Source organism: Trematomus bernacchii, unplaced genomic scaffold, assembly GCF_902827165.1.
Source record: "Trematomus bernacchii unplaced genomic scaffold, fTreBer1.1, whole genome shotgun sequence".
In the NCBI taxonomy this organism is placed as follows: domain Eukaryota; kingdom Metazoa; phylum Chordata; class Actinopteri; order Perciformes; family Nototheniidae; genus Trematomus; species Trematomus bernacchii.
The window spans coordinates 3,163,350-3,190,851 of NW_022988043.1; the positions used below are offsets into that span (position 1 = coordinate 3,163,350).

General features: G+C 38.3%; 1 protein-coding gene across 2 annotated transcripts in view; it reads left to right on the forward strand.

Moving 5' to 3' along the window:
* slc15a4 (solute carrier family 15 member 4) overlaps window positions 1-27,085 on the forward strand; it is a 28,235-nt gene extending 1,150 nt beyond the window's left edge. For both annotated transcript variants that reach the window (XM_034118058.1, XM_034118057.1), the window contains exons 3-9: window positions 1,666-1,958; window positions 3,070-3,211; window positions 3,452-3,529; window positions 5,621-5,801; window positions 10,110-10,268; window positions 14,519-14,677; window positions 25,317-27,085. In XM_034118058.1, coding sequence (XP_033973949.1) covers window positions 1,666-1,958; window positions 3,070-3,211; window positions 3,452-3,529; window positions 5,621-5,801; window positions 10,110-10,268; window positions 14,519-14,677; window positions 25,317-25,468 — 1,164 coding nt within the window. In that variant the 3' untranslated portion in view covers window positions 25,469-27,085. The remainder of the gene's footprint in view (window positions 1-1,665; window positions 1,959-3,069; window positions 3,212-3,451; window positions 3,530-5,620; window positions 5,802-10,109; window positions 10,269-14,518; window positions 14,678-25,316) is intronic.
* The last annotated feature ends 417 nt before the right edge of the window (window positions 27,086-27,502 follow it).

Genomic DNA, 27,502 nt, shown 5'->3' on the forward strand with positions numbered 1-27,502 from the left:
TCAAACATGTGATTTCCTTTGCACCATGACAGTTCACTTAGACATGCATCTTCCTTTTTGAATAATCGTTTATTGCCATCAGGAAGTGAAAAAGAACGCTGTTTGGTTAGTTTGAAAATGTCAGCACAAGAAGCTGTCATATAATATGGAAAAGTTCATCAATGGGGTGATTGTTTTCAAAAATAATCTAACTATGAGAAGTTAAAACCTCTCCCAGTGAACCGGCAGGGTGAATATGATTAGTTCCTGATCCCACTACGCTCATTACAAGTTCCTCACGTCTCTGTCAATGCTCCTTTTGATCATGTTCAAACAGACACAACGGGGCACACTATCAAGCAAAGTCCATACATTGAGGGACACAAATAAACACAGAGACGGGTACGCCCGCACACGACAGAAAACACAACAGCAAAATATAGAATAAATATTCTACATTTCAGACAGTTTCGAGCAAAACAAAATTATAGAAACTGACAAAATGTGACTTGTTTTTAAGTAGAGCAATATGATCTGTGTCACTTAGAGGTACAATTTCCCTTCATATTTTCCTCCAGCTCGAAGTCTAATTGATGAATAGTTAATACGTGAAATTTGCTTCGTTTTAGTATTATTGCACCCTCTTTCTATGTGGACATTGCCTTACTTGTTTCGACAGTGATTTAAAAAAAAGAATATACAACTTCTCAGTAATCATAAAGTTAGAGGATTACTGTAGCTGCTGTCGTTCTGTGCAGGCAGCGGATGATGGATAGAGTTTGAAACTGGGACATCGAATAAAAGCAGGACACTGTGTGGCAGCTTTTTTTGGTCTTTTTATGAGTCACTGCAGATGCAATGTCTACCAGCATATGATCATTGTAATATTTATACTTGATCATATTCTGTATTTGATGGATGGTCAACACTGAAACAAGAAAGTAAATTAGATGTTTGTCTTGTCCTGACGTGGCTAAATGCTGGAGGGAACACAACCACTTACTCTGATTGATCTTGTGTCAAAACTAAATGTAGGAGCTATTAAAGTACGCTTCTCTATGTATGCATTATTTTTAGACTTTATTATAATGCAATTTTAGATGATACCCGGCAATTAGATGGTCTGAATCAGATAAGAAATAAACAAAAAAAGTTGCAGTTTATTATAAGTTATAAAAAATACTTCCACTCTTTTTACCTTATTCTTCTACCAATGTTATATTGCTATTAGAATATGCCACCCGGCGACAGAGCTGCTCAACGTGTATCATTATCACTATAAAAAAGTAATTTTGTGACCTCTCATCCCCTTGTCTGTCTCAGCTTGGTCCTCATCATCGGAGCAGTTTTTTCTCTTCATTTATTGTCAGGATTTAAAAAACTGGACTTTTAAAAACAGCTTGTTGCTTTGCCCATTGCAATTGCCTTTCACATGCACACAATTTGATCTCTCTAGAGTTAACTTCCTTATGTGACTTTCAAAACTTGCATATCAAAGTGCTGATGAACACAGTTCCTTGATAGCTGACCTTTGCTGCTAGTTTACCATTGATCTGATTTGACACTCAGCTGTAAAGATCTTTAGTGTTCAAGATCTTTTCTATGAGACACATGTTTTGTTTATTTCTCCCTGTATGTGTGACCAACTTACAATGACATCATTTGTTGCTCTGTATGTGATCTTAGGTCAAAGACAGAGGACCCGAGGCCACGCGCCGATTCTTCAACTGGTTCTACTGGTGCATCAATTTGGGAGCTATCCTGTCTCTGGGAGGTGTGGCCTACATCCAGCAAAACTACAGTTTTTGGGTTGGCTACATCATTCCCACCGTGTGCCTCGGGATATCCTTCATTGTCTTCCTCCTGGGCCGTACTGTCTTCATCACCAAGCCCGCTGATGGCAGCGCCTTCACAGACATGTTCAGGATCCTGGGCTCTGCATGCTGCTCCAAGAAACCAAAGGAGCCAAACCTTCTCCGGTGAGAGCGACATTTCATCTCTGTGTTGGTTATTTTACAGCATTGTATGTAATAATGGGAAAAAGATGACGACGATATGATAACAAATGTTAGAAAAATATCACTCGTCACCGGCTTGAGCTTCAATATCAGGATACATGTATTTATTATCCTTGCAAGAATGGAAGTAGTCACCACATACAGAGCATATGGTACAACTAGTTCCCGAACAGTGTCCTTCACATGCTTATATACAAGAGAGGGTGTATCACAGTCACAAGATGCAGAATACCGGTTCAAAGCAGTATACAATGTTTAGTTTTAGATTAACTAAGACCCACGTCAGAAATGATCATGCTTGTCACATGTCTATCTCCATAGAGGCTGAATCATCATGTTAATCGTTGTCACATAGCTATCATATGCCTAACAGTGTGTCCTGACATTCTTCCAGGTAATCATACTTCCTGTCATGTACGCAGTTACAGTTGGGCCTTTGTTATCATGTGCTACTCTGATATTGAAAGAGTACATTGAGTATTTTCCAAACAATAAAGTAATAAAGTAATTCCCTGAATGACAAACGGCACACTCACATTATATGTGAAATAGCAAAGCATTTATCCATCCCAGTAGGAAGGCTCTTTCCAACAGAGTAGCAAGTATTTTTGGTCATGGCACATGTTGACTCCAGTGGATAGCACAGGTATACCTCTATGTTACAAACCTCCTTTGATCCCCCCTATAATTATTTTCTACCCACCGGTCCAGGCATTTATCTTCATTCCCTGTGGCGCAAAGTTATTCTGAAGTGCTGTTACTTGACTTTGAACCAAAGTAGCACAATTGGTTCAAAAACATGACATTGAATATTTTAAGTTTTCCAATCCCACAGCCTTTCAACATTTTCTCCAGAGATGTGGATTATAGGCTTTAAAAAAAAAAAAAATCCTTTTCTATAGAAGTGCATTAATGTAAGGGTGTTCTCAAAAGGGCTGATTAAGTCTCAAACTTCAAGAGTTGAGAGTCATTTATCTGTGTTCTATATGTATGTGTTTATTTTATGCTATCAATAACAATGTGGTTTAAGATAATATTTCAAAGGTATTCTTTTTTTCTTCTCCCCATGAAGCAACAAGCCAACACTGCTCGACAGTGCCAAAGTTTCCTATGGAGGAAAATATCCAGAAGAGAAAGTAGAAGAAGTGAAATCCCTGGTGAAAGTTCTCCCAGTTTTCTTTGCTCTTATCCCATACTGGACTGTGTACTTCCAGGTAAGGTCACCCAATTTTAAATTAAATACAAAATATACGAGCCATGTTTCCCACAAGATGAAAAACATGAAGGAATTAAACATGAGTATTTAAGATTTCTGGAAGCGCTTGTGTTAACGCGAGGGATGATTATTTCCTGCTTCAATGTTGGAGAAGAGTGTTTTTGCACCAGACACCCTGGTGATCATGAGGTGGAGAATTACCTCACGCTGAGACTCTAATCTTCTTATTGTGTTGCAGATGCAGACAACGTACATCCTGCAGGGCCTCCATCTGAGGATTCCTGGTAGTACGTCAGATGTCACCCCTGGCTCCAAGGTAACCGAAAAGTAGAGACACTCTTAGTCCAAGCACCTGTTTCTTGTTTAAAAAAAGAATATCAGCAATGGGGTCACATATTTAGCAACTTCTGTATAATTCTATTTAGAAAACATATCAGCTTGGAGTTTAACCTGCATCCACATAATCAGGTTTGAACTAGATTTGTTTTCACGGCTGAAACTAAAGCAGTCTGTAGGCCACTGACACACATTTGTAGGCAACAGCTGGAGGCAGAAGCAAAGGTTGGTAATGCCTTGGGGATTAAGTCAGAACTTCACTTCACAGACTAATACCTCGCAGATTAGCAACCTGGCGGTGACTGTACCTCTCCGCAGTAGCACCTCCATCTGATCCTTCCTGACTAGTGTTGCTGCTGTACGCGCGTCTCTCTCTCTGACAGAATGTATGTTATGTTTTGGAGGGCTTTGATGACTGAATCTCCTCCAGTTGCTCCACATGATATACTGTAGGACTCCTCAAAAATCAAAGGTTTTAATGTGATGAAATCGGAAAAATACGAGGAAGTGTAGTACGTCGGTTCTTCTTTATGAGCAGGCATGCTTGAGGTGAGGTGAAATGCAGTGATTTCATGGAAATGTAAAGTGAAACACTGGCCTGTTAACCACGCAATCTACCCTACTGCTACATTCATGTGATCTTACATTTGTCCTTTTAAGGCACAGAAACGTGTAGCATTGATACTTTCGACATAGTTTTGTTCACTCATATACTTGTGTGTTTAACTGTGTTAAATATCCATAGTGGCACCCTTCCCCCCTCCACATACTGTTTACCTAGTATCTAAAACAGAACTGAGCCTTTTCAGCTACCAGTCTTGACACTTCTCAACATAAAAGGGAAGTGAGATTAGTTTCCTCTCTGATGTGATCCCCCTACCTTGCCCGACACATTTCTGTAGCAAATCTTAGCAAATAATGCCTCTTCAAAGAATGAGAGCCCACACTTATACTTATATATTTCTATGGGAGGCAGACAGGCATGAACTTTACTTTTACAACAGTAACTATTTGAACTATGTTGTGTAAGGGATTCATACTTTAAATAAATATTCAAAACTACCTTTTCAAATATATTTATAGTACCCTAGGATACATATAAAAGGTGGTTACCTTTTTATATGTATGTAAATGTCTTTTTCGTTCTTTATTGCTCATATTTCCCAACTTGTGTATCATTTATTGAGTCCTAAACCGGGGAACCATGATCTAGAGTACATCCTGTATGCACAAAGTATTCAGTCTATTTGTGGAAGTATAAAAAGCAGAACACCATCATCAGTTTCATCCTTCACGCCATGCTTTCCTTGGTAAAAGTCTCCCTTGGCTCTTTCTATCATTGCGAATATGATAATGCACAAACAAGGAATGAAAACCCTCTAAGGAGCTTTGTATAGATGGCCAGTGGTTACTCGCAGAAATAGAAATTCAATCTAAGAATAAATTATGCTATTCAACCAGAGACGCATCAGGAGCTCAGATGGCACTTGGAATTTGAATTGCAAAAAAACATCTCCAGCAGTTTGCAGTCTTCCATTCCTCAGACAATGAGATATTGCCTTAAGTTATAGGCACATACAACAAACAAAGCTCACAGTAGGTTTTCCCTTTGATTTATATTGCATCCAGTCTGTTTCTCAAATAGAATTATTATTTTCATAATTACACCTAATGATACTAGTTTATAGTTTGTGCTGAAATCATCTCAAATGCCTCTTACACATTTTATTGATAAGCAAGGTAAAACAATACTACTACTACTTATGATAAAATAAAGACAAAACACACAAATAATAACTACTATTGACCTACTAATCGCTAAGAAATCGACTGTAAGCTTCCTTGAAGTGAAGTGAAACGAATATTTTCTATTTCATTATGTTTGATTTTGTCCACTTGGGGGTGCCAAAGCAATATTAAGGCCCGGGTACACGCGCTCACACACATGCACACTCATAGGAACACAAACACTCTGTGAACTGTGTGGGAATGCACTGACTTTCTCAGTAGTTTTCATGCTTTGTTGCGTTTTTGCACAGCTTTACCTCATCCTCCTCCTCTGATCCCCCAGGTGACGTTCCGCTTCCCTGCAGCCTGGCTCACCATGTTTGACGCAGTGCTCATCCTCATGCTGATTCCCCTTAAGGACAAAGTGGTGGACCCCATCCTGAAACGCCGCGGCCTGCTGCCTTCCTCTCTGAAGAGGATCGCAGTGGGGATGTTCTTTGTTATGTTTTCGGCCGTGGCGGCGGGTGAGTGTAAAAACAGACATGTCCTCTCTACGCTGTCACATAAGTAGGCCAAACACACGCTAATGAAACAGCTAAGTTAGTGCTTGCGGTAAATGCCACTTGCAATCAGTACTTTCAAGGCAACGAGCAATGCATTTGTAGAACCACAGTTACATCATTTATTAATTTCAATTCTAAATACTGCCTTTGTCAGACTTTGGAAACATGGTACTAAAATATCAGTTCCTCACCAACAGTGAGAATACAGTATTGCTGCTAAAGTATGATTAGATTCTCTTAAATGAAGGGTTTGTTTATTGTGTTATATTTTGCTGTGGGATTCAGCAGATGGTCTGTCACAGATGTATTCATACATCACATTCCACCTAGCAGAGGGAAAGCGCGCCCTGCAGAGCACAGGGGGAGCTGTGGCATCTTACCTTTGGGTCCCGAGTGACTTCAGGCGACTGCGGCAGAGCTGCTCAGTCCTATTAACTTTCAGACTGAAGATTATTTTATAAATAAAAGTCTCAGCTATGCCTGTCAGCGTTGCTGCTGCATTGATATATCTAGGCTAAAATGATTTGAGAGAGACAAGCTTGGGGCAGGAAGAAAGCAACTAGGTAACACTCCTGAAATCAATGCTCATTATATTACCCACAACCTCTGCCCTTTCTCTGATACACAATGCGTCTGCCACAGAATATGGACACGTTCTGTCATTAGTGACCTTTTAGATATTGACTGGTGTGCTTCACCCAGATTGCCAATTGTCTGTTAATGATGCACTGAATCACATTTGACAACCATTATGAAGGATAATTCAATTTTATAAAGGGTTTATTAAATATTTTGTTCAAACTAATTACAATGCGGATACATTAGAGGACATTTGTCTAACACTTAAATACAGCAAATAATGTGATCTGACTTAATTCTACATCACTAATGTTTGTTACACTGCTTTATAATGATCTGAATGCAATTTTATTGAACCTTTTTATAATAGCTATTAGAGGTCTGAGCAGCCGTGTTTATTGTTTCAAATGATTTTACAAAGTGCTTTTTGAGTCCAGATCGAAAAGCAATTTTGAATGTGTGAGCTGCATGAACACACTTTTTGCAACAAGAACACTGGAGCCGCCAGATAAGATGATACTTACCGTATGTGTCCTGTCATACTCACAATCTGCTAGTGCTCTGAATCCTCATCAGCATAAGTAGGTTATTCATCTCTATAGTCATCTGACAGCAGAATGTGTAAAAGGCCATATGGTATAAAGACCAATACGTATAATACACAGTGTTTAAATGTGTTTTTATATCGATCTAAGAAGAAGCATTTTTCCATATATGGTAAAAGTTCATGTAATAATGACATTAACAGTCTTTTTAATCAGCTCTAATCCAAGTTAGTTCTCATATTAGTAGTGGCTGATTAAAGCAGCGGAATATAGAGTTAGTGGTGAGTATGATATGTAGTGCCATGCCGAATAATTTCACTTAAAGGGGACCTATTATGCAAAATCCACTTTTTGATGTCTTTTATACATTAACATGTGTCCCCTCTGCGTAAAGAGATTCTGAAAGTTTCAGGAAAAAATATTCTCTCACTTTTTGTCCTGATCCATTTATATAAAAACCTGTCTGAAAATGAGCTGATCAGATTTTGGCCACTTTATGATGTCATAACGATTTTTTGCTTGTGTAACCATTAGCCAATCACCAACCAAGGTAACCCCCCCCCCCCCCACCTTTTCACCTGAATCTCCTCCTAGAGCACCATTGTGTTCTTTTTAACCAAATATCTCTCAGAGGGGCGTGGGGAGTGGCTCCTTATTTTCATCTAAAGTAACAGACAGAGAATCAGCACTTTTGAAACAGGGCTGAAACAGAGGGGATTATGGGATGCTACAATGATCTGTTTGATATTTCGAGGCAAACACTTCAGAGACATGTTTTGTATATATCTGAGACCTATAATATATTGATGAAAAACAGTATAATAGGGGACCTTTAAGTTTTAAACCTACTGCATGTAGAACACTTTATAATTGTAACACTGAGTCAGTAGTAGGAGACAGTAGAAATATGACATTTTCACATTGTCTTAATCCCTGACTTTTTTAATAGAGGCACTGCTTTTGCTGCAAGGATATCAACTCTTGGAAATCTTGAAATAAAGAACACTTAACTGCAATGGTGGCAGGTGACCTACTTTTTTACCTGCCAAAGCTTATCGGGTGCTAGTTGCATTACATGGTTGGAATTGATGATCCATGAATTAAGATAAGAGCTACCTTTTGAAATATCTGTGTGCTGTCTGTGGGTGTTGTTGTGGTTAAGAGAGAGGAAAAGGCTGCTGGACTACTGCTCTTATCCTTTTGCCTCACTTTATATAAACATGGGGAAGAAGAGATGAGAAAGTTTGTTGAGTGAGAGTCTTGTGATGTTCTAGCGAATTATTAAAGGCTGACTTAGCCCATCAAAAACATCCTTTGCAATCAGAGAGATGTGGTGAAAGGTCTATGAACCAAATCTAATGTGTCTACTTTTTCACTTTAAAGTCATATTTTCTTTTCAGGAGACATGAGCAGTCCTGGAAGAAAAGGTGCTCCAACATGTTCTTTTTATGATGTTCAAATGTTATTTAGGTATTTACTTTTCCATTTGGCTTCCTGAAAGAAAGTGCAGTCCTTGCAGTTGAATTTGGGATAAATACATTCTAAATATTGCGGAAAGCAATTTTGGGTTCTCGGAGTGGAGAGAAGGGGTTTAAAGTGGTGCAGTGGTGTGGCCATTGGTCACAGAACAGTAGGTGAACACACCGCTAGTGAGGACCACAGTACTGACCTGGATTTTATAAATGTACTGTTATTGAGATACACCAATAATTATATTGTATCTGCACCTTATTTGAACAATTATTCATCCCATGATTATTTGCTGAGCCCGTGCGCCCTGTATCCCTTGCATTGCCTTGCTTCACATTAATTCAGTCACACACATTGACTCCTGGCTGCTGCCTTACAATTTTATAATTTTTTTGAAGGGCAATTTCCTCAGATGGTTTTCTGTGTGTCCCCACTGCTTATCTGCATCTGTCCAGTCGCTGAAATCATGTTGTGTTCAGAGACTGAAAGATGGATAGGTGTGAATGACCGAGTGTGGCATCTTTTGCCAGAAAAGAGCTAGACCAACACATTGCATTGTCAGCCCGCCACTTTGTGTCCACAACATTGGCCACACCGCTGCTGTTGAGAGTTAGAATCACTTTCATAACCATGTTCAACAAACATGCATGAATGTGTCATGATGTCATGGTTGCAGGGATATTTCACAGGGTTTCATCGCGCCCGCTGTCACACGCCTGGCACGAGGACAGCTGGACCTCGTAGTGCAGAGAGACAGCTGAAGACATGCTGTCAGACGGACTGTTTCTGATCCGCTCTTCATTTGTGAACAACAATCAGCCACATACTGAGGCCTGCTCTGAAAAGCTGTGCTGACACTGCTTCTGAAGAGTTTTTTTCAAACATGTTTTATCACATTCTCTTAACTTCATATACTAATCTGCTTTAGCTAAAGCTCAACGGCTTTTAGGTGTCCAAAAGCATCTTTATTTATTTTTTTATGAAAAGCTGTAGCAGAGTTGCCAGGGATCACACTGGCTGTGTGATGTTTATAAGCAGGGGTGTGTGTTTATAGTGTGGCTCTTGCTCTCAGCAGCCCAGTGGCCACACTGCTTGAGATGGACGGCTGGTATTATAGGATAGTCGGATTACAAGGCTACTACTTCTCTCAAGAACAGCATTAAGTGTAGTTATGATAGGAAGCTGTCTCTGGGAGTTATCTGGAAATAGCCTCTGGTTACATGATAATAGCTCTATCGAATAAAGCTTTTAGGAGGCGGCAGCGGTTGATGACAACTGCTAGCCTCTTATTATAAAACTGTCTGCACTGTTCCATAACCAACTGCCATAGTATGGAAGCGTGCAGATGTGATCTTAATGAAGCGTTCGGGTAGCCTTAAAACGAGTTAAATGCTTAACGGACTGGCACTAAGTCCTCTGCAAGTGTTTGGATGTTTGTTGGTGTCATGGACTTTAAATACCTTAGCAAGTGTCTCTTAATCCTGACAAGTAATATACAAGCCTTTAGATTCACCCGTGGCCCTGTTTGCATCTTTAAATTAGTATGTATGTTGCAGAATTTTCCTTATAAACATGTGTGTACGGAGGTCTTTTAGAGAACAACGCTTTGTCAAATTCTTCTTACATTTACACTCTGCTAACTATGCTTATCTGCATTTTGTTTTTGTCCCCTCAGGTATTTTGGAAACAAAACGCCTGGAGATCATCAAATCAAAGGGTACCATTGACCAGGTGCTTGGCAATGTTACCTACCACGCTGCAGATTTACCCATATGGTGGCAAGTGCCTCAGTATGTGCTGATAGGAATCAGCGAAATCTTTGCCAGCATTGCAGGTAAAAGTTGTTTGACATCTCCTGTGTGATTTAGCACCCACAGCGTATAAGACATGATGATTCAGACCAACAGTGAAATACAATATCCTCCTCTGATTAGCCTCATGAGTGGGGCTGCTCTGATTAACCTTCATACCGAGCTGCTCTGAATGGATTGTGGGCTCAAAACCGTAATGCCCATTCTCCTAAGCAGTTTGCAATGAAGACTAATGTTTATAATCTTTTTGAACATTTGTTTGATTCATTGCCTTCACCGGCATAATGTGTTTGTGGCTTGTAGTCCAGAGTAAAAAGCACAAGAAGTCGATTGATAATTGATTATACCAAATTTCTCTCACCCCAGCAAGACATTATTCAGTAAAGGGACATTTTATAAATACAGAGTGTATAAAGCAAACTTTTCAAATTTGGAAATGACGATGCAATCTATGACTTCGCCCCCGTTTGTAACCCGCAGCACATTGCAGTCCAAACAAATGCTAGATAACAGATAACTAAGGGCACTCGGAGAGCACAGATCTCCGCCAAGGCAAATAGTTCAGTCTTCCATGCTACAGTATGCATATCTGCAAGCCCCACAACTACGTCTACTCTGGATATATTTCCAAAACTATCACAATTAGGTCAAAATAGTTTCATCCCGCTGAAGCCTCATCATCTTGGCTGTGCATTTATAAAAAACACAAAATACTCTATCATCTACATATGTAGACACATCATATGCCTAGACTGAAATAACATGAACATGAACGCTTATTATCAAAGGAGTAACTATATGTTCACAACAACAACAAATGTAGAATCTGGAAAACAATGCTACTTGCTTGCAATGTACTTTATTGTACCTGTAAGAAAATCTGTTCTGGACTGAGGGTAAAGTCACAGTGGTAACACAATTAGCTTCACAACATGTTCAGGCCGCTGCTGAGTTGACATTTATCACTATATACTTAAATATACACCAGCATAATGAAACAATATCTCCCACACTAAATCACGCTCGAGAGACATAAAACTGACAAATTGTCGTGGCAAACACTTAATTAAAAGTTCAACTCTTAATTATCCAATTAGCACGCTTCTCCAGCTGACACAGTGCTCATAGAAATATATTACACAGAAAACAATGACACGTTTAATTATCAGTCCAGCAGGGTGCTGACAGTTACACTTGTGTGTAGTCCAAATAGGCACATTTTTTATTTTTATTTATTTTTATTTTTTTTATTTAACCTTTATTTAACCAGATAAAAAACATTGAGACAAAATCTCATTTTCAAAGTATTTTTATTATAATGATGCTACTCCCCCTTTAAGAGGCATTATACTAAACTGTAGTCCCTGACTTACTCTAAAGCTAACAGTACATTACAGAGCTTCGGCTCATTGATTAGCAAGATTGCCTACAAAGGCCCAATACAAGCAGATATTGCTTCCATTGTCTAAAAGTTATATAACAAATCTGCAGGTTAACATATTTTACTGTAGACTAAATCACAAACACATTTTGATTCATCTGTCTTTTGGTATATTTGTCGTAGCAGCAACAATTTCAAAGGCAGGTATCTAAGAACCAAAAATCAAAACTATGTTCAGACTTCTATATATACAGTCTATGGTCTAGTCTTAGGTTTTGTATAACCCTTCTTTCTATTCACATTTTCTTAACCTTAGAAGATACAGTATTTTGTTATGTTTGATATATTTGTGATACCTTCGATAGTCTATGTACTACAGGAGATAGATTATCATAGGAGAATTTATTATAAAAAAAGTCAGAATTCTAAAACTTTGTTTTAGCACTTGGGCCAACTTTTCACACCAGCAGGTCTGATTTGAATTTAAAGTTGTGTAACTGTCGCTGCTCAGACGATTCATCTCAGTAAATATAATTCAAAGACACAGGCTCATCAATTTGAGGCTACGCATAATCCTTCACTGGAAATGTAGCAGTGTTTGCTTTCCCTGGAGAAATAAATTCCCTGTTCTTCTCCGGAAAATGATTAAAAAGAAAAGCATTGAATCAGAGCAGGTCAGAATAGTTCATGCCGGAACTGACAGCTGCAGTCTTCTTTTTGAGACTTTCAGGGTTACCAGGCGAAAACTGCTTAGCAAGCAGGCTCCATTTCTCTTCTTTTTTGTGTGACCATGGCCTAAACAGGAAATTTCATTTAATTAAAAGCTTTGAAAAGTAAGGCCACATTGTTCCAGTTATACAATAATGTGACAAAGTGAGAAATTGCTTTAATGCTATATCAAATAGGGACTGCAAAAAAAAAAAAAAAATGGATAGAAAAGCAACAGTATTGTCCTTTTACTAAAAGAGGTTGTCAGATAGAAAGTGTGTAATATAGAAAAACTGAAATCTTCCCTGTATTGTGTTTATCTTTTGTGTGACTATTTTTTTCTTTTCTCCCTTCATGTATTTTTCTCTAGAGTCATGATCGTTGCTTCAGGCCTCAGTTATCTAGTGATTTGAGTTTGTTAAAGCCTCGAGCTATGATTGAGTCATCCTCCTCGTACTATAGGTCATGCTGTAGTTGTTTTTTCTATAGCAATCGCTTTACTCTATATAAATAGTGCTGATTGAACTATTAATATTTAAGACTTATTATTGGAGGTATTAGCAAGCGGATCCATTCACTGCAGGGTGTTTCTGCGACTGAACGTCTACATTTGATATCCACAAGTTTAAGATCCATGGATACTGAAATGTGTTTGATTAGCTCGGGTATTATAAGGTCCTTGAACAGAACTAGATTTTGCACAACTATCCGGGTCTCTAAAAAGTCAAATCCAGACATAACAAAGCTAAAGGGAGCCTTAAAATAAACGTACTTTCTCCTCTCCCTGCATACCATCCCACAGGGCTTACTTGTACGAAAATTGGCGGAAAGAATTGTGACATATGTCTGGTTTAGAGGAATATTCCCTCTAGTCTCCTTTTGTTTGAATAAATCTGTTTAAAACCTCTGGTGACACCAGACTTTGCTGCACTCCTTGTTTTGCTTGTACACCACCCAAGTGTGTCTGGTTTCAGGATAAGAGAATATACAATATTTTTTTTAATGATACTTAGTATTTAAACTCTGTTTTGCATGTGTGAAAGATATTAAAGGTTAATGTTACTTTCTAAGAAAAAAATCAATACTATATATAATAATAGTGCCCTTGTTGGGTATTGGAAAAAAGTATATGAACATTTGAAATTGCATTCATTTTTTATTTCCCCTTTTTTCCGTCAAAGAAAGGTCAAGCTCACTGTGGTTGTTTCTTGAATAATTATAGTTATTGATGTTAGAATGTTAGTCTGTATTTTCCCTTTACTGTGAGGAGTGGTATCTGAGAATCCTCACCAACCTTTGTTAGTCTCCTGTGACTATGGCTATTGACGAGTGTTCCTTTGCTATCAAAAGGTTAGCTAAGGATATAAACAAATGTATCGCTGTGAACTTTTGGAAAGGGGATCATGCTTTCCACTGAGTCAAAACCTCATATTTGCCATTCCCTTATCTCAGTCCTTTTTCTTCTGACGTTTTTTCTTTGCAAAACTACCACAGGTATAAGTAAGGTAACTGCTCATCACATTCATTTGTGCAATGTCCCCCTCCAAGGAAGGTCTTGAAAGGCAAATGTATTTAACAGCAGTTTCCTAATCTCTCCAGACAGATGTAGCTATAGGGCCTCATTTCAAAAATCACATGTTTGAGGTGCCATGAAATTATCAATGTCAGCTTGCAGGCAGACAGATCTCTAGGCGAAAGAGACACTTATTTGATGTTTTTAGCCCATCATATTTTTCCTTAGGTCCCCTGCCCATTTTCTTAGTCCTTTCCTTTCTTTCATGACTAAGTAAATACTGAGTGATGTGTTTTCCAGAAATCACTGCTTTGTGAGATCAGTACTAAGCTGAGTAGTTCCAAACAAGGCCAACACAGACCAGTGCCACTATTATAATTAAGATGCCAAAGCAGCTGTCGAGAAATGTTTTTGGTCTCACTTACAAAATGCTAAAAGGAAACTAGTGATTGTCAACAAACAATCTAAATAGAAATCGTATTCTACCCAAATATGTAGTGGTGCCTTGCTGGCTCCACTGTCAGAGGCATGAACTGGACAGTATATTTTTGGGAGTGTTTGACTAAATAACATGATATTACAGGTTACATTACACTTTTATTGGATGTACATTTCTACAATGTTATACCCAACAATCTAACAAATACCTAATGTTACTGTTTTCGTTGAAGGTCTGGAGTTTGCCTATTCTGCAGCCCCCAAGTCCATGCAGAGTGCCATCATGGGACTTTTCTTTTTCTTCTCTGGGATTGGCTCCTTCGTGGGCTCTGGTTTGTTGGCTATTGTCTCCCTCAAGGCGATTGGCTGGATGTCATCCCACAAAGACTTTGGTAAGAGATCACAGTAACTTATACACTCATTATATGTGCAGTCACTGTTGCTAACCAGACAAGAGGTTCAAATAATAACTAATGAAAACCAATATCTATATGTTTTTAACCAATGGATTGAATAACTATATGTCACATTAAATATATTTTTTTCACCTGCCTCCTATGGCCTGCAACATGTTTTGGATCAGTCTGATGGTTCAAATATATAGATTTTTAGCACACTAGTAGCAGCCAAAGAGGCAGATATGTTCCTAAAGTGATGGTGGATACCAAACAGAGCTAAAAGGAGAATGAATACAGTATGTGGTCAGAACACAACTCATATTTAATAATAACACTGATTAATCTGTTAATTTGCAAATGTTTCCTTGTTTTGCAATAGCCCATTTAAAAGCTCTTACATCGTTTGATCTATTATCATTGTATATCACTTCCATAATGGGAATCATGACTTCGTATGCATGTAAAACAATCGTCTGTACTTAAAATATAATGCTACTCTCTTCAAAATATCTCCACGAGACAGGGATGGTTGATCGTTACTCGTAGTTTTCTCAGGGCTGTCCACCATCCCCCCCAAACTGAGCATTACAGTTGTCGACCCTGCTGTTAGATGCTCAGAGCATGTAGAGTGCACTATTGACTTTGCACATTGACTGTATGTATGTACTCGTAATAGAATTGTTGGTATCGATTCATTTACTGCTCAAGGTGTTATTTATTTTTTAGGCACGTACCTTAAGAATGCTCCCAGCTTGTGCAGATTTAAAATGCACTTAAAGGTACTGTAGGGTAGGTAAGTTGGAGAAACCGGCTCGATATCGCTAGAATTTGAAAATACACAACCGGAGAAAATCTCCCACTTCCTTACAGAGCCCCTCCTCCAACACACACGAATGCGCACATGACCAATGAGGGCACGAGATAAGTTTGTGCACAGATGGAAGGCTGACAGGCAGGTAGGCCATCCAGTCATTTTAGCCGGGCCGGCTAAAATGATTGGTCGTGCTTTTTACAGTACTACGGCTTCCACAGATGACATTTTTTAATGGATTTTTTTGTCAAAGCACTTAAGATATTCATTGCTATCGGAATGTTAAGAGCATTCCATGGAATATAACAAAAAGTGTATCTCGAGCCGGTTTCTCAAACTTACCTACCCTACCTTTAAAGAGTTTGTAAATTAGACGCAGTGAGAGAAGAGGGAGGGAGGGGGGACGACAACACATAGGGCAGTTCTCTTGTTTTAAGAACGTTTCCTATAATAAATAGACATGTCAGGCTAACGACAAAAGGTTTGTGTAAATCTGTCCAAGTGGTAGAATAAATAGTGTGGTGGTGGCAGCAGATGGATGGGCTCCCTAGCGAGAGGAGGCTTCCAAACCCAGATGCACTTTTCCCTGAGCATGCGGTAAATAAGCCAACACTGTAAATTGTTTACCCTCAAACACCTAATAGCTCATTAATACAGTTTGCCGACAGTTAGGGAGGTACTTTTGATGATGTTAGCACTGGAAGATGCTTGGCACGCTCCATAAATCCATCCCTTGCTCAGCCTGGCTTCACTTGAGGGGCAGTTAAACTAAAGTTGGATTGTGGATGTGTTTTTGCTTTCCAAAAACAAGTCATTTAAAAGGTGAGCTGCAGAAATGGAACAAAACATGCTCCTGGCCACCAATAAAAGACACACAGCACAAAGCTTAGGCATTAAGTACAGTCAGTCAGGAATCATGCGGCTTGTTTTTGTGTCTGTTTCTCACAGTTTGTCGGATTTTAGCTTCTTCCACATCTCCTGGCTCTCTAGGTGAAATGAATTCAACTTATTTCCATGGCTGCAGGCGAAAAGGGTGTGCAGTAAACAGCATCTTGGGTGAGCTGTGCTAAGTTGTACTGAGCTGTACGGGCCTGAAGACAGATGAGCAACATTAATCACAGGCTGGGGGTCTGATTACATAGCCCTGGATCTCTTAAGTAAAGCTGTCCCTGGAGCATTACATTGAGATGGCACTGCTCGTCTGACATCACACTGGATGCTCAGCTCTCTCTGTCGCACTGTTGCTCCTTCTCTCCCTGCTTTGCACTTACCGATGTTAGTCAGAATCCGTGAAGGTTTTGAAAGTCTGTCATTTGTTGCGGTGCTACCTGCTGGTTTGGAAATTAGGAAAAATAAGTCACAAATTCTTGGTTTTGTAAAGGATTGCAGAGAACATCGGCCCCAAGGAATGCACAACACCACATGGCCTGTGTGATAATGAAGTCTGGAAAGAGGTGCAAATAGGAATTAAAGAGGCCCTTTTTGCTTTTGGAGTTATCCTTTTCATGTAGTGTGTTAGGAGGTGTTAGTGCATGTAAATGGTCTGCAAAGGCTAAAATCCCAAAGTTCACACCAGAGGGAGTTTTTCTCCCACACACAAAAGGCTAGGGGGGGCAATCGGTGAACTGTTGGATGTTTCTATTTGTTGTTGGTAAGATGCATGCGAGTGAGATGTATGTTTAAATCCATTTATTTTGTATTTGGACGTTAGAACTGCACATGAGTGATTTAATTTTTGAGTGTGTCTCCTTGGGACAATTTAAATTATAACCAGTTGATGCTAATGGTCCAAAGATCCTATTGCAGTTATGTTGTAGCCTATTGGCTCAACTCTACTGTGTCCTCAATTATGAAATACAGTAAAAGTATTTAAAAATATTCAACATAATATATCCAGCAAATCCTCAATTTACACCCCATTCACAAGAAACACTTTATACATGTATAATGAATATAGGTTTAGTAGTTCTAATACTGAACTAAAAAAAATATATATATATATATATATATATATATTTGCATATACAGAGCATAAAGCACAGGACATGGAAAATGACATTGATCCGGTAAACAACTTACTGAACAATATCAACAACAGCTGCAACTATTTCACAGAAGAGCAATTCAATGTAACGTGTCAATCAGAAGAGAACATATCAATTATCCACTTCAATAGCAGAAGCCTATATGCCAACTTCCTCAACATTAAAGAATATCTAAGTCAGTTTAAGAACCCATTCAACATCATAGCAATATCAGAGACCTGGATCAGTGCTGAGAAAGGTGTGGACTTTGAGATGGATGGCTACGAACTGAATCATACAAACAGAAGGAATAAGAGTGGAGGGGGTGTGGCAATCTATGTGGATAAAGGAATGAACTATAAGGTGGTGGAGAGCATGACAACAGCTGTTGACGATTTGTTTGAATGTGTTACAGTAGAAATTTGTATGGAAAAGTCTAAAAATGTTATTGTGAGTTGTATATACAGAGCTCCTGGAACCTGTATTGACACATTTACAGATGGGGTAGAAAACATGTTTACTAAATCATTACAAAAAATTATGTTTATCTGTGGGGATTACAATATTGACCTGTTGAATCCAAATAAGCATAACATGACAGAACACTTCATCAATACATTGTACAGTATGGGTTTGTATCCTAAAATTACCAGACGTAGTAGAATCACTTCTCATTCTGCTACATTAATAGACAACATATTCACAAACATTATGGAAAACAATACAGTAGGCGGACTATTATACAGTGACATCAGTGATCATTTACCTGTTTTTATTGTCTATCACTGCAGTTCTAAGAAACCTAAAGTCGCCAGCCATTTCAAATACAAAAGATTGAGAACTGAAGATAACATAATTGCATTTAAGAATTACTAAATCAGAATTGGAGGGTAGTATATGAGAGAGACGATATTGACAAGGCCTATGATGAATTTCTAAACATTTGAAATCACTTTATGACAAAAACTGTCCTGTGAAACAATGCAGAGAGAGACACAAACAAACTCACAGTGCATGGATCACTAATGGCCTAAAAAATGCCTACAAAAAGAAAAATACACTATATAGACAATTCATAAAATATAGAACTTCAGAAGCAGAAAATAAATATAAAAGATATAAGAATAAATTAACCCATATTCTGAGGATATGTAAAAAAGAATACTATAATAAAATATTAGAGAATAATAAGAATAATATGAAAGGTTTATGGAAAGTATTAAATAGTGTCATTAGAAATGGAGCAAAAAGTTCAGGTTACCCTGAGTTTTTTGTGGACAAAAATAATGTTATTAATAATACAGAAGATGTGGTTAATGGTTTTAATGAATTCTTTGTAAATGTGGGGCCAGATCTGGCAGAACAAATTAAAACCGTAGAAACAACTAAAGGGGAAGATACGGACCTCTGGAATGAAAACAATAGCTCTTTCTTCCTCAGAGCAGTCGAAGAAAAAGAAATCATAGATACTGTGCGAAAATGTAAAAACAAATCCTCGACCGATTGGAATAATATTGATATGATTATAGTAAAAAACATTATTGAAGAAATTGCAGAACCATTGACTCATCTCTTTAACTTGTCTTTTCAATCTGGTAAATTCCCAAATAAAAGTTATACCATTATATAAAACTGGGGATAAACACCATTACACAAATTACAGACCTGTTTCATTGCTCTCTCAGTTTTCCAAGATCCTTGAAAAGCTTTTTACAAAAAGACTTGACAGTTTCATGGAAACACATCAGCTTTTGGACGACAGTCAATATGGATTCAGGAAAGATAGATCAACATCTATGGCACTAATGGAATTAAGTGAGGAAATAGCAAACTGCATGGACAATAAAAAACAAGCAGTGGGAATATTTATAGACTTGCAAAAAGCATTTGACACCATGGATCACAATATTTTACTGATAAAACTGGAACGGTGGGATTAGACTGGGTGAGAGATTATTTAAGCAACAGACAACAATTTGTTGAAATTGGTGAACATAAATCAGAATCCATGAAAATAACTTGTGGAGTACCTCAGGGGTCCGTGTTGGGTCCAAAGCTGTTCATAATATACATCAACGACATTTGCAGAGTATCAAATATATTGAAATTTATTTTATTTGCAGATGACACTAATATTTTTTGTTCCGGTGACAATTTGAAAGAGCTAATGGAAGTGATAACAGCAGAAATGATTAAAGTAAAACATTGGTTTGACACAAACAAATTATCATTAAAGGTGGGGTAGGTAATTTTGGAGAAACCAGCTCGAGTGCGCTGGAATTTGAAAATACACAGCCGGAACAAATCTGCCACTTCCTTACAGAGCCCCTCCTCCAACACACACGAACGCGCACATGACCAATGAGGGCACGAGATAAGTTTGTGCACAGATGGAAGGCTGACCGGCAGGTAGGCCATCCAGTTACTTTAGCCGGGCCGGCTAAAATGATTGGTCGTGCTTTTTACAGTACTACGGCTTCCACAGATGACATTTCTTTATGGATTTTTTGTCAAAGCACTTCAGATATTCATTGCTATCGGGATGTTAAGAGCATTCCATGGAATATAACAAAAAGTGTATCTCGAGCCGGTTTCTCAAACTTACCTACCCCACCTTTAAATATAAGCAAAACAAAGATTATGTTATTTGGAAAACATAAAACAAATCCACAGGTGCAATTAATACTAGATAACATAAACATAGAAAGAGTATATGAAATTAAGTTCCTTGGTGTGGTTTTAGACCACAAAATCAGCTGGAAACCTCATATCACTCATGTTAAAGCAAAACTGGCTAAAACTATCGCAATATTGGGAAAAGCCAGACACATTCTGGACTACAACTGATTGTATACTCTATATAACACACTAATATTGCCATATCTGATTTACTGTGTGGAGATTTGGGGAAACACGTACAATACCAACCTACAGCCGTTATGCACATTACAAAAAAGGGCTATAAGAGTTATCAATAATGTTGGATATCTTGAACACACTAATGTATTATTTTTGAAGTCACACATATTGAAGTTCACTGATCTGGTTAGATTTAAAACGGCACAAATCATGTGCAGAGCAAGACATAATCTACTTCCTAGGAAATTAAAAACATTGTTCGTAGACAGAGAGGGTGGGTATAATTTGAGAGGAAATCTACATTTTAAACAACTCAAGGTCAGAGCAACTCTGAGAAGTATGAGTGTAACAATCTGTGGGGTGAATTTATGGAATGGTTTGGAGCAGGAGTTAAAACAAAGCACAAGCATAATTCAGTTTAAAAGGATGTACAGAAACACTTTTTTGGAAAACTATGAGAATGAAGAGAGGTGATTGAAGATGAGAAATTATTGTATATGTATGTATAAATGTAAATGTACGTAGGAATAACTTGCATAATGATTTAAAGGACAATCATTGATCAAGTAAGGGGTGGGAATTAATAAGCATTTGCTTCCTCCTACTTCCTTTCGGACACATATGATTTATTATTATTATTAATATGAAGACTTTATGTTTTTTGTTGAATATATAAATATTATCATGAATGTGGATAAATACTGTATTTTAACAATACGGTATTCTGTTTTTCACATTTGTTATTTTTTTTATTTGTTATTTCTTTAATCTGTTCGAAATGAAGTTTGAAATGAAAAAATGAAATTAATACAGATATTAATCCACAGAGAATTAAAGTTCCAAATGTACCAACCTTTTAACAAATGCATAACAAGTTTATATGTCGCAAAAGAAGAAGAATAATCCCAATTAAGTCTAGTATACATGTGTTATGTGGTTCGCCAAGTCATAAAGCAAAAAACGTACTGAAATGAAAATGGCCTCTTCAAAGTCCTCACATCATGCCAGCCTCTTAAAATGTGAAGTGAATGACTTTCCCATTTGGTGAACAGTATGGGAGTGAATGAACACGTGTGACTGAAAGCCCCTGGCATCAGTCTGCAAAGCCGTTGTGAAAATGGTTACAGCATTTCAGCAACATCTGCTCTCAGACTTAAGAGTTAGTGAGCTTATGTGGTGAAATTATTGATCCTTTAAATCCCCGGGCACATTATATGTCCACAATGGTTACATCTGGTTGAGTAGTCACGCATCAAACACTTTTATTTGGTATTTTTACTGGCCCACTATGTCATCCCTTTCCTTTCAATGACATTTGTTACGTCATAAGACAAGTCAATCAAAGACCAACCTTTAGTTTCTTACCGAGCATTATTCCTCACATACAAGGAGCTTTTTGTTTCTAGGAAATGTCTTCTGCCTTTGTTGGAGTTTTCTTCACTCAATATGAATGCTTTTTGAGAGTTGCTATGGTCACATGACAGGAAGTGGCATTTTTCTTTGACCAGTGTCAAAGTCATGACTGATCTTAAATCAGATGTCTGGGACGTGTTCAGACTTTCAGAGTGCGCTGACATTCCACATCCTGCCCGTGAAGTGTTGGATCACATTTAGTGAAATGTCAATGTTTTAATGGATGCCTTTTTAATGTCAGATCTGGCAAATTTAACATGAACTCTTATTTTGTCTGAAAGGGCTATATTTGAAAATATAATTTGCGTGTGTTGGACATGTCAGGGACAGCAGAGGCCAGAAAGCATGTGCTATCCATTTAGAAGATTACAGCGTCAATAATCCTCTTTACGAGCTACGGGGCGCAGAAAAATAATATGTTATGATATATTTACAGCTGGAACAAACACACATTGATTCCCTCTTTGATTTCATCCAGAGACAGGGGATGGCCTTGAATGCATTGAAGCATTAAAATGCTGGGTCATTGCACTGACGGTCTGGATCAATTGATCTGTTTTCCAACATTAAATTGAAATTGAGCCATTTCATCTGGCCTCACATGGCCTTCTCAGAGCCACTCGGAGGTAAATGGTCCTATAACTTTATGTCACTAAGATATTAGATGGCCGACTCTTTCTGGTAGTGCATTCACAATCTTCTCATATACTAACTCAGAGCTGTAAAACATGACCGCAAGTTATATCCCAACTAAAAAAAAGTGTAATAATCGAAATACCGCACTCTGATTGGTTTGCTATATTTCCTCCTTTGGTAAAAATGTTGCTTTAAAATAACTGTCAAATTCTTTTGGCTTCACTAATGTGTTTTACAGCGAGTCCTTGTTTAGTCTTTTGCTGCCGTAATTATCCTTCCATATTTTTTTAAGTGGTTAGCAGCCAAGTGGGCCCTGGGGGGCGAGGGCTGAAAGGAGGAGGTAGAGCCTAAGTTCATTTTAAATAAATTGCAGAAAGAACCAGTATACAACTGAAACCTTGCACACTTTTCCAGAATGTTGCCAAACTATTTCGATTTACAGCCTTTTTTGCGAATCCTCTTTGTAATTCCTTGGGTGCTAGATAAAAGACAATTGTGGAAAGTGGAACAAAGTTTGAGATCCAGTCCTCGGTCAGAATAATCTTAAGGCTTCAGAAACCACATGTTTTTAAGAGTAAAAATGATTTCAAAATCAGGTTTTCTTACATGCCTCATGCTGACACGATCACATTCTACTAAACATAGTGGTTATTCCTTCATTTATTTAATTGAAAATATATTCCCTTTCTTTCTGTCAGCAGTCCTGCGGTGTTAATGAAGACTGCAGAGGCAGACTCTTGGTTTATTATCTGTTAGGCGAATTATTGATTAAAAAAAATACAAGCTTCCTCGCTGCAAATGCACTTCCCTTTTCCTCCCGTGCTCTCCTGTCAAGTATTGTTTTGTTTTTTTCTCTTCATGAATTATTCAAAGACTTCTTTGGCTGTTGTCCCATTTCTCCCATTTTCAACTTTTGACCAGTTTAAGAAGACAACAAAATAAGCTGAAAGTATCACAGGGGTCAAAGAATCAGGGTTTCCTTTCCCCCCCATTATTCATTAATGTTGTGGCAGAAGTTCACAGCTCTCTGTTCCCAGATCAACGGTTTCAAGATAAAGGGAGTAGATCACCACAAGAGCATGCACGCAACAGAGTGACTGGAGAATGATTATTTAAATGCAAGATACGCTTGGTACGGCGGGATAACTTTTTCAAAATGAGTTAATCCTGCTCTTTCATCAGGAGCAAAGCCTGTTAAGTCATGTACAAGATGCAGATAATGCAGTGAGGTGGGTGTGATGCAGGCCTTTGGCGTGAAACAGTTTTAATCACAGTTGGGAAAGTATTCTGAGAGGAGTATTTCGCCATTATATCTTTGACATCTTCAGCCAAGTCTCCACAAATACACAGGTATTTTTTTCAACACAATTGTTACTCCTTACTGAAGAGCTTGTACTGTATTTAAGATGTGTTTTAACATTCTCTCCTGCATCACATTTCACACATTCCAAAACAATTACGTAAAAGTAAGATTAAAGATCTTTGTTAATCCTGCCTGTCCATAAGCACCGTCTCTTCCTAGAAGGCTGCTAACTTTAAATTGATTAGGCTCTACTGAAATACACTCTCACTCAAACACGCACAGGCACACACATTCCCTGCCACGTGAAGAGGAAGTACTTAAATTGAGTATTGCCCCCATATATAATTAAAATCAAGGCTTTTTCTCTCTGCTCTGTATTCGGTGTGACAGCTCCACATGGTGGGGAGCTAATGGGAGCTTTCTGAGGAAATGGCAGACTACTCTGGGGCTTCACATGTACTCATTTGATGATAATGTTTAATATAAGCTATAGGTATCTCTGAACTGTGATGAAAAATGTGCCTTCCATGGGGCCTGTTACATGAACCAAAGACATGTTCTTGCATATGCTCTAGCAGGAGAAAAGTGCTCATTAAGAGGCACCCTTCAACAACCAGGTCACCGAAAAAGTCTCCTCGCCCAGCAGAGGGGTAAACCGTCCTCTCACGCTGCTAGCTACAAAGTCAATTGGTCAGCTGGACATGGTCAAGAGGACAAAAGCTGCTCTAAAGCCAATTGTCTCCTTACTTGAACAAGGTGTTGTTTTTTTCCTTCATGTCAAACCCTGAAACAGGATTTGTTTGTTTGCTCTTGGGCTTTGTTCCTGAATGAGGACAGCCATTTCCGGGAAACAGCAAATGATAAGAGACTAATTGGAAGAAAAAGAAAATTGAAAGCTTAAAACATGTGTGTCCTGTATGCTCAGTCTCAGCATGGTCTGTTTGTCCTCCCCTCCCTCCTGTGCAGAAGTAATACATCAAATCACAGCGGAGGCATGGGTTTATTTTCTCCACTTTTTTTATTGCATCTCATCCCCACGAGGAAACAAACCGTCCTTTAATACCGATGAAAGACTCCCTGGCTCGAAGCACAGCTGAGGGCCCGTGTTGTTGCGTTGTATCTTAGATGCTTCAGTCCCACAGCATCAGATCTGTCTTGCTTTGTCAACTCAGATGAGCGGGGTCAACTGTCTCCGCTTTCCGAAGGTTTCACCGTTGCGAGATGAGAAGTAACAAGCCCCCTCCGCTGAATCCTAATTCCTGACAGCCTCCCTGCCATGCTCACTTCTAACAGTTCTTTTATGTCGAGCAGAAACACAACAACCTGCCACACTCGCGAGACTGTGGCCGTTTACCTTTGCCTTTTGTATTCTTTTTACCTTTGCCTTTTGTATTCTTTTAACACGTCGCAGTACTTTGTGATAAAAGCGCCCTCCTGCTGTCGCCCTCTGAAGACGCTGTGCCTGACTCTTTTGTTCTCCAAATGTCCGTGTTTGTCATTTTGGTGGAGCTCACTGTATTCAAGCATCATCTGAATGCCAGTCTTGTGTCTCCATCGTAATAATGCCCTTGTTTTCTCTCTCTCCAGGTAACATCAACGACTGCTCTCTGCACTATTACTTCTTCCTCCTGGCAGGGATCCAGGGTGTCACCTTGTTGGTCTTTCTTATCGTCTCTTTTAAGTATGAAAGGCAGAGGGGTCGGACAGGAAGCCAAAGGCAGAGACACACTTCCTCTTGACCTGTCCCCCATGTCCTCTTCACCAAAGCTGCCTTTTGCATCATATCGCTCGGTGCCCAAAGACCCTGTCGAATAGGTACTTACTAATTTACTCCCACTAGTTTGGTTCACCTTCCAGTTACAAATTGTCATGACTATATTTCGTGTTTATGTTTACTCAAGCTTTTAAGAGGAGACTCTTTTTGAATCTATCACTGGATGAACGCACAGGAACCACTGAACATAATGAATTCAGGAGCCATGTTTGAATCTTCTCTACTGTACTCCTTTACTCCGGTTTGTTTACTCTTGCTGCCTTTTTTGTTGTTGATCATTTGCACTTTTGGAGTGGTGCCATAACACAAATGTGATATCTAGATATTTTCTAATCATGAAAAATGCTCAGTTTTTATAGTTGGATTTTTACGTTTCCTTTTCTAACAGTTTTCTTTATTTTGACTTTTGCTAACAATTTGCCTGACCCTGATACACCAGGGTTAAAATGATCTCTAGACTAACATCCAGTCGGACATGTGTGTATTAAATGTACTTAGCATTATTTTTTTATTACAATTACGCCTTTTGGCTTTTTGATAGCTTTGAATACCTATGCAGTTTTAACTCCGAGACTAGTTGTATGTTTTAAACCATTGCTATTAATGACAGAATAGGGCTTTGTTTGAGGAGATCAATACACTTTAATTGATGTAATCTATTATTCAATTCTAATATTGAGAGAAAACAAATATGTTACCAGTGCCTGTGATTACATATTGTAAATCCTTATGAATCCCTTCCATAAATCCGCTGTAATTCCTCAAACAGAACCATACACATTAATATTGAAAACTCCTTGTGATAAAAAATACTCCTGTGAAGCTTCAAAGCACTTTTTTGCCTTTCTGGCCAAGCTGCATGTCCGTTTGACATTCAACTAATAGAAATGAACCTAAAGCTTAAGAGGCCACCTTGAGTCGAGCTCTTAAAATATCTCCTGCATCACATGCTGGGTTCTAAATAAAAAGGTGTGTGATTTACACAAGCAAATTACATATTTGTTTCATCTTCCCTACATTTAAATTCTGTTCCTCGATAAATCGTAATTTCCTTGCATTTGTTGTCAGGGATCTTTAACAGTGTTGTCATGGCTTTGCAGCTTTGCCAGAAAATCTTAAAAAATAGGTTTTGTTGTATTTATTAGACTGTGATGCTTTTAGCTTAATACTGCTCAGAAAAATGCTGTCTTCTCTTCATAATTTTCAGAATAGGTACTGCATTTTATTAACAACAACAAAACTCTCAGGGCTCAGACTGATATAACTCTCCAGGAATTGTACAATTGCCTTTGGGAGCACAGAACTGTGTTTACCCTGTGGTGTAAATAAAGTTACATTTGTAACAGCACATAAAACGCAGAGATCTGACTCCTGTTAGTGATTTCAGTTTGTGTTAAAGGGGTCGTATAAATGGCTTTGTTTTATTGCATAGTTTATATATACTTGCTTTGTCATTTCAGTCCTCTCCCTAAAGATTTGTTATGTTTATTTTGGAATGATGTTCTGTTTCCTTAATGCTATGGAATTTGAATTGTGTTGTATTTGTTGCCATTAAAGTATATTAAATAAATAATTGAGTTTCTCATTTTCTGCCATTTTATAACAAGACAAAGTTAGTTCATACATCTGTCACATCACTTGACCTGCTGTCATGTACTGCAGTTTTTAATGTTCTCTGATTTAGAAACATTTTAAGCAACAGAAAACATTCATATATGAGTAAGAGCATTTTCCAAATCCAGAGGACGGGATGACCCTGGTGTTAAAATGGAAATCACGGATAGTGCCTGTCTGGATGCTTTTGTGATGAGGGCTATGGTTTATCCTGGGAAACCCAAAGTAGACTTTGTAAATGAGTTGTATAAAAACACACCCTGCAGCATGCTGTTTGGGAAAAGGTTGCAAAGACAAAGGTTTAACGCCTCATTTTGCATTCCCATTGCGTAAGTATTTCTTCTTAGTTTCATCAGACACAGATTGAAATCAACACGTCATCACA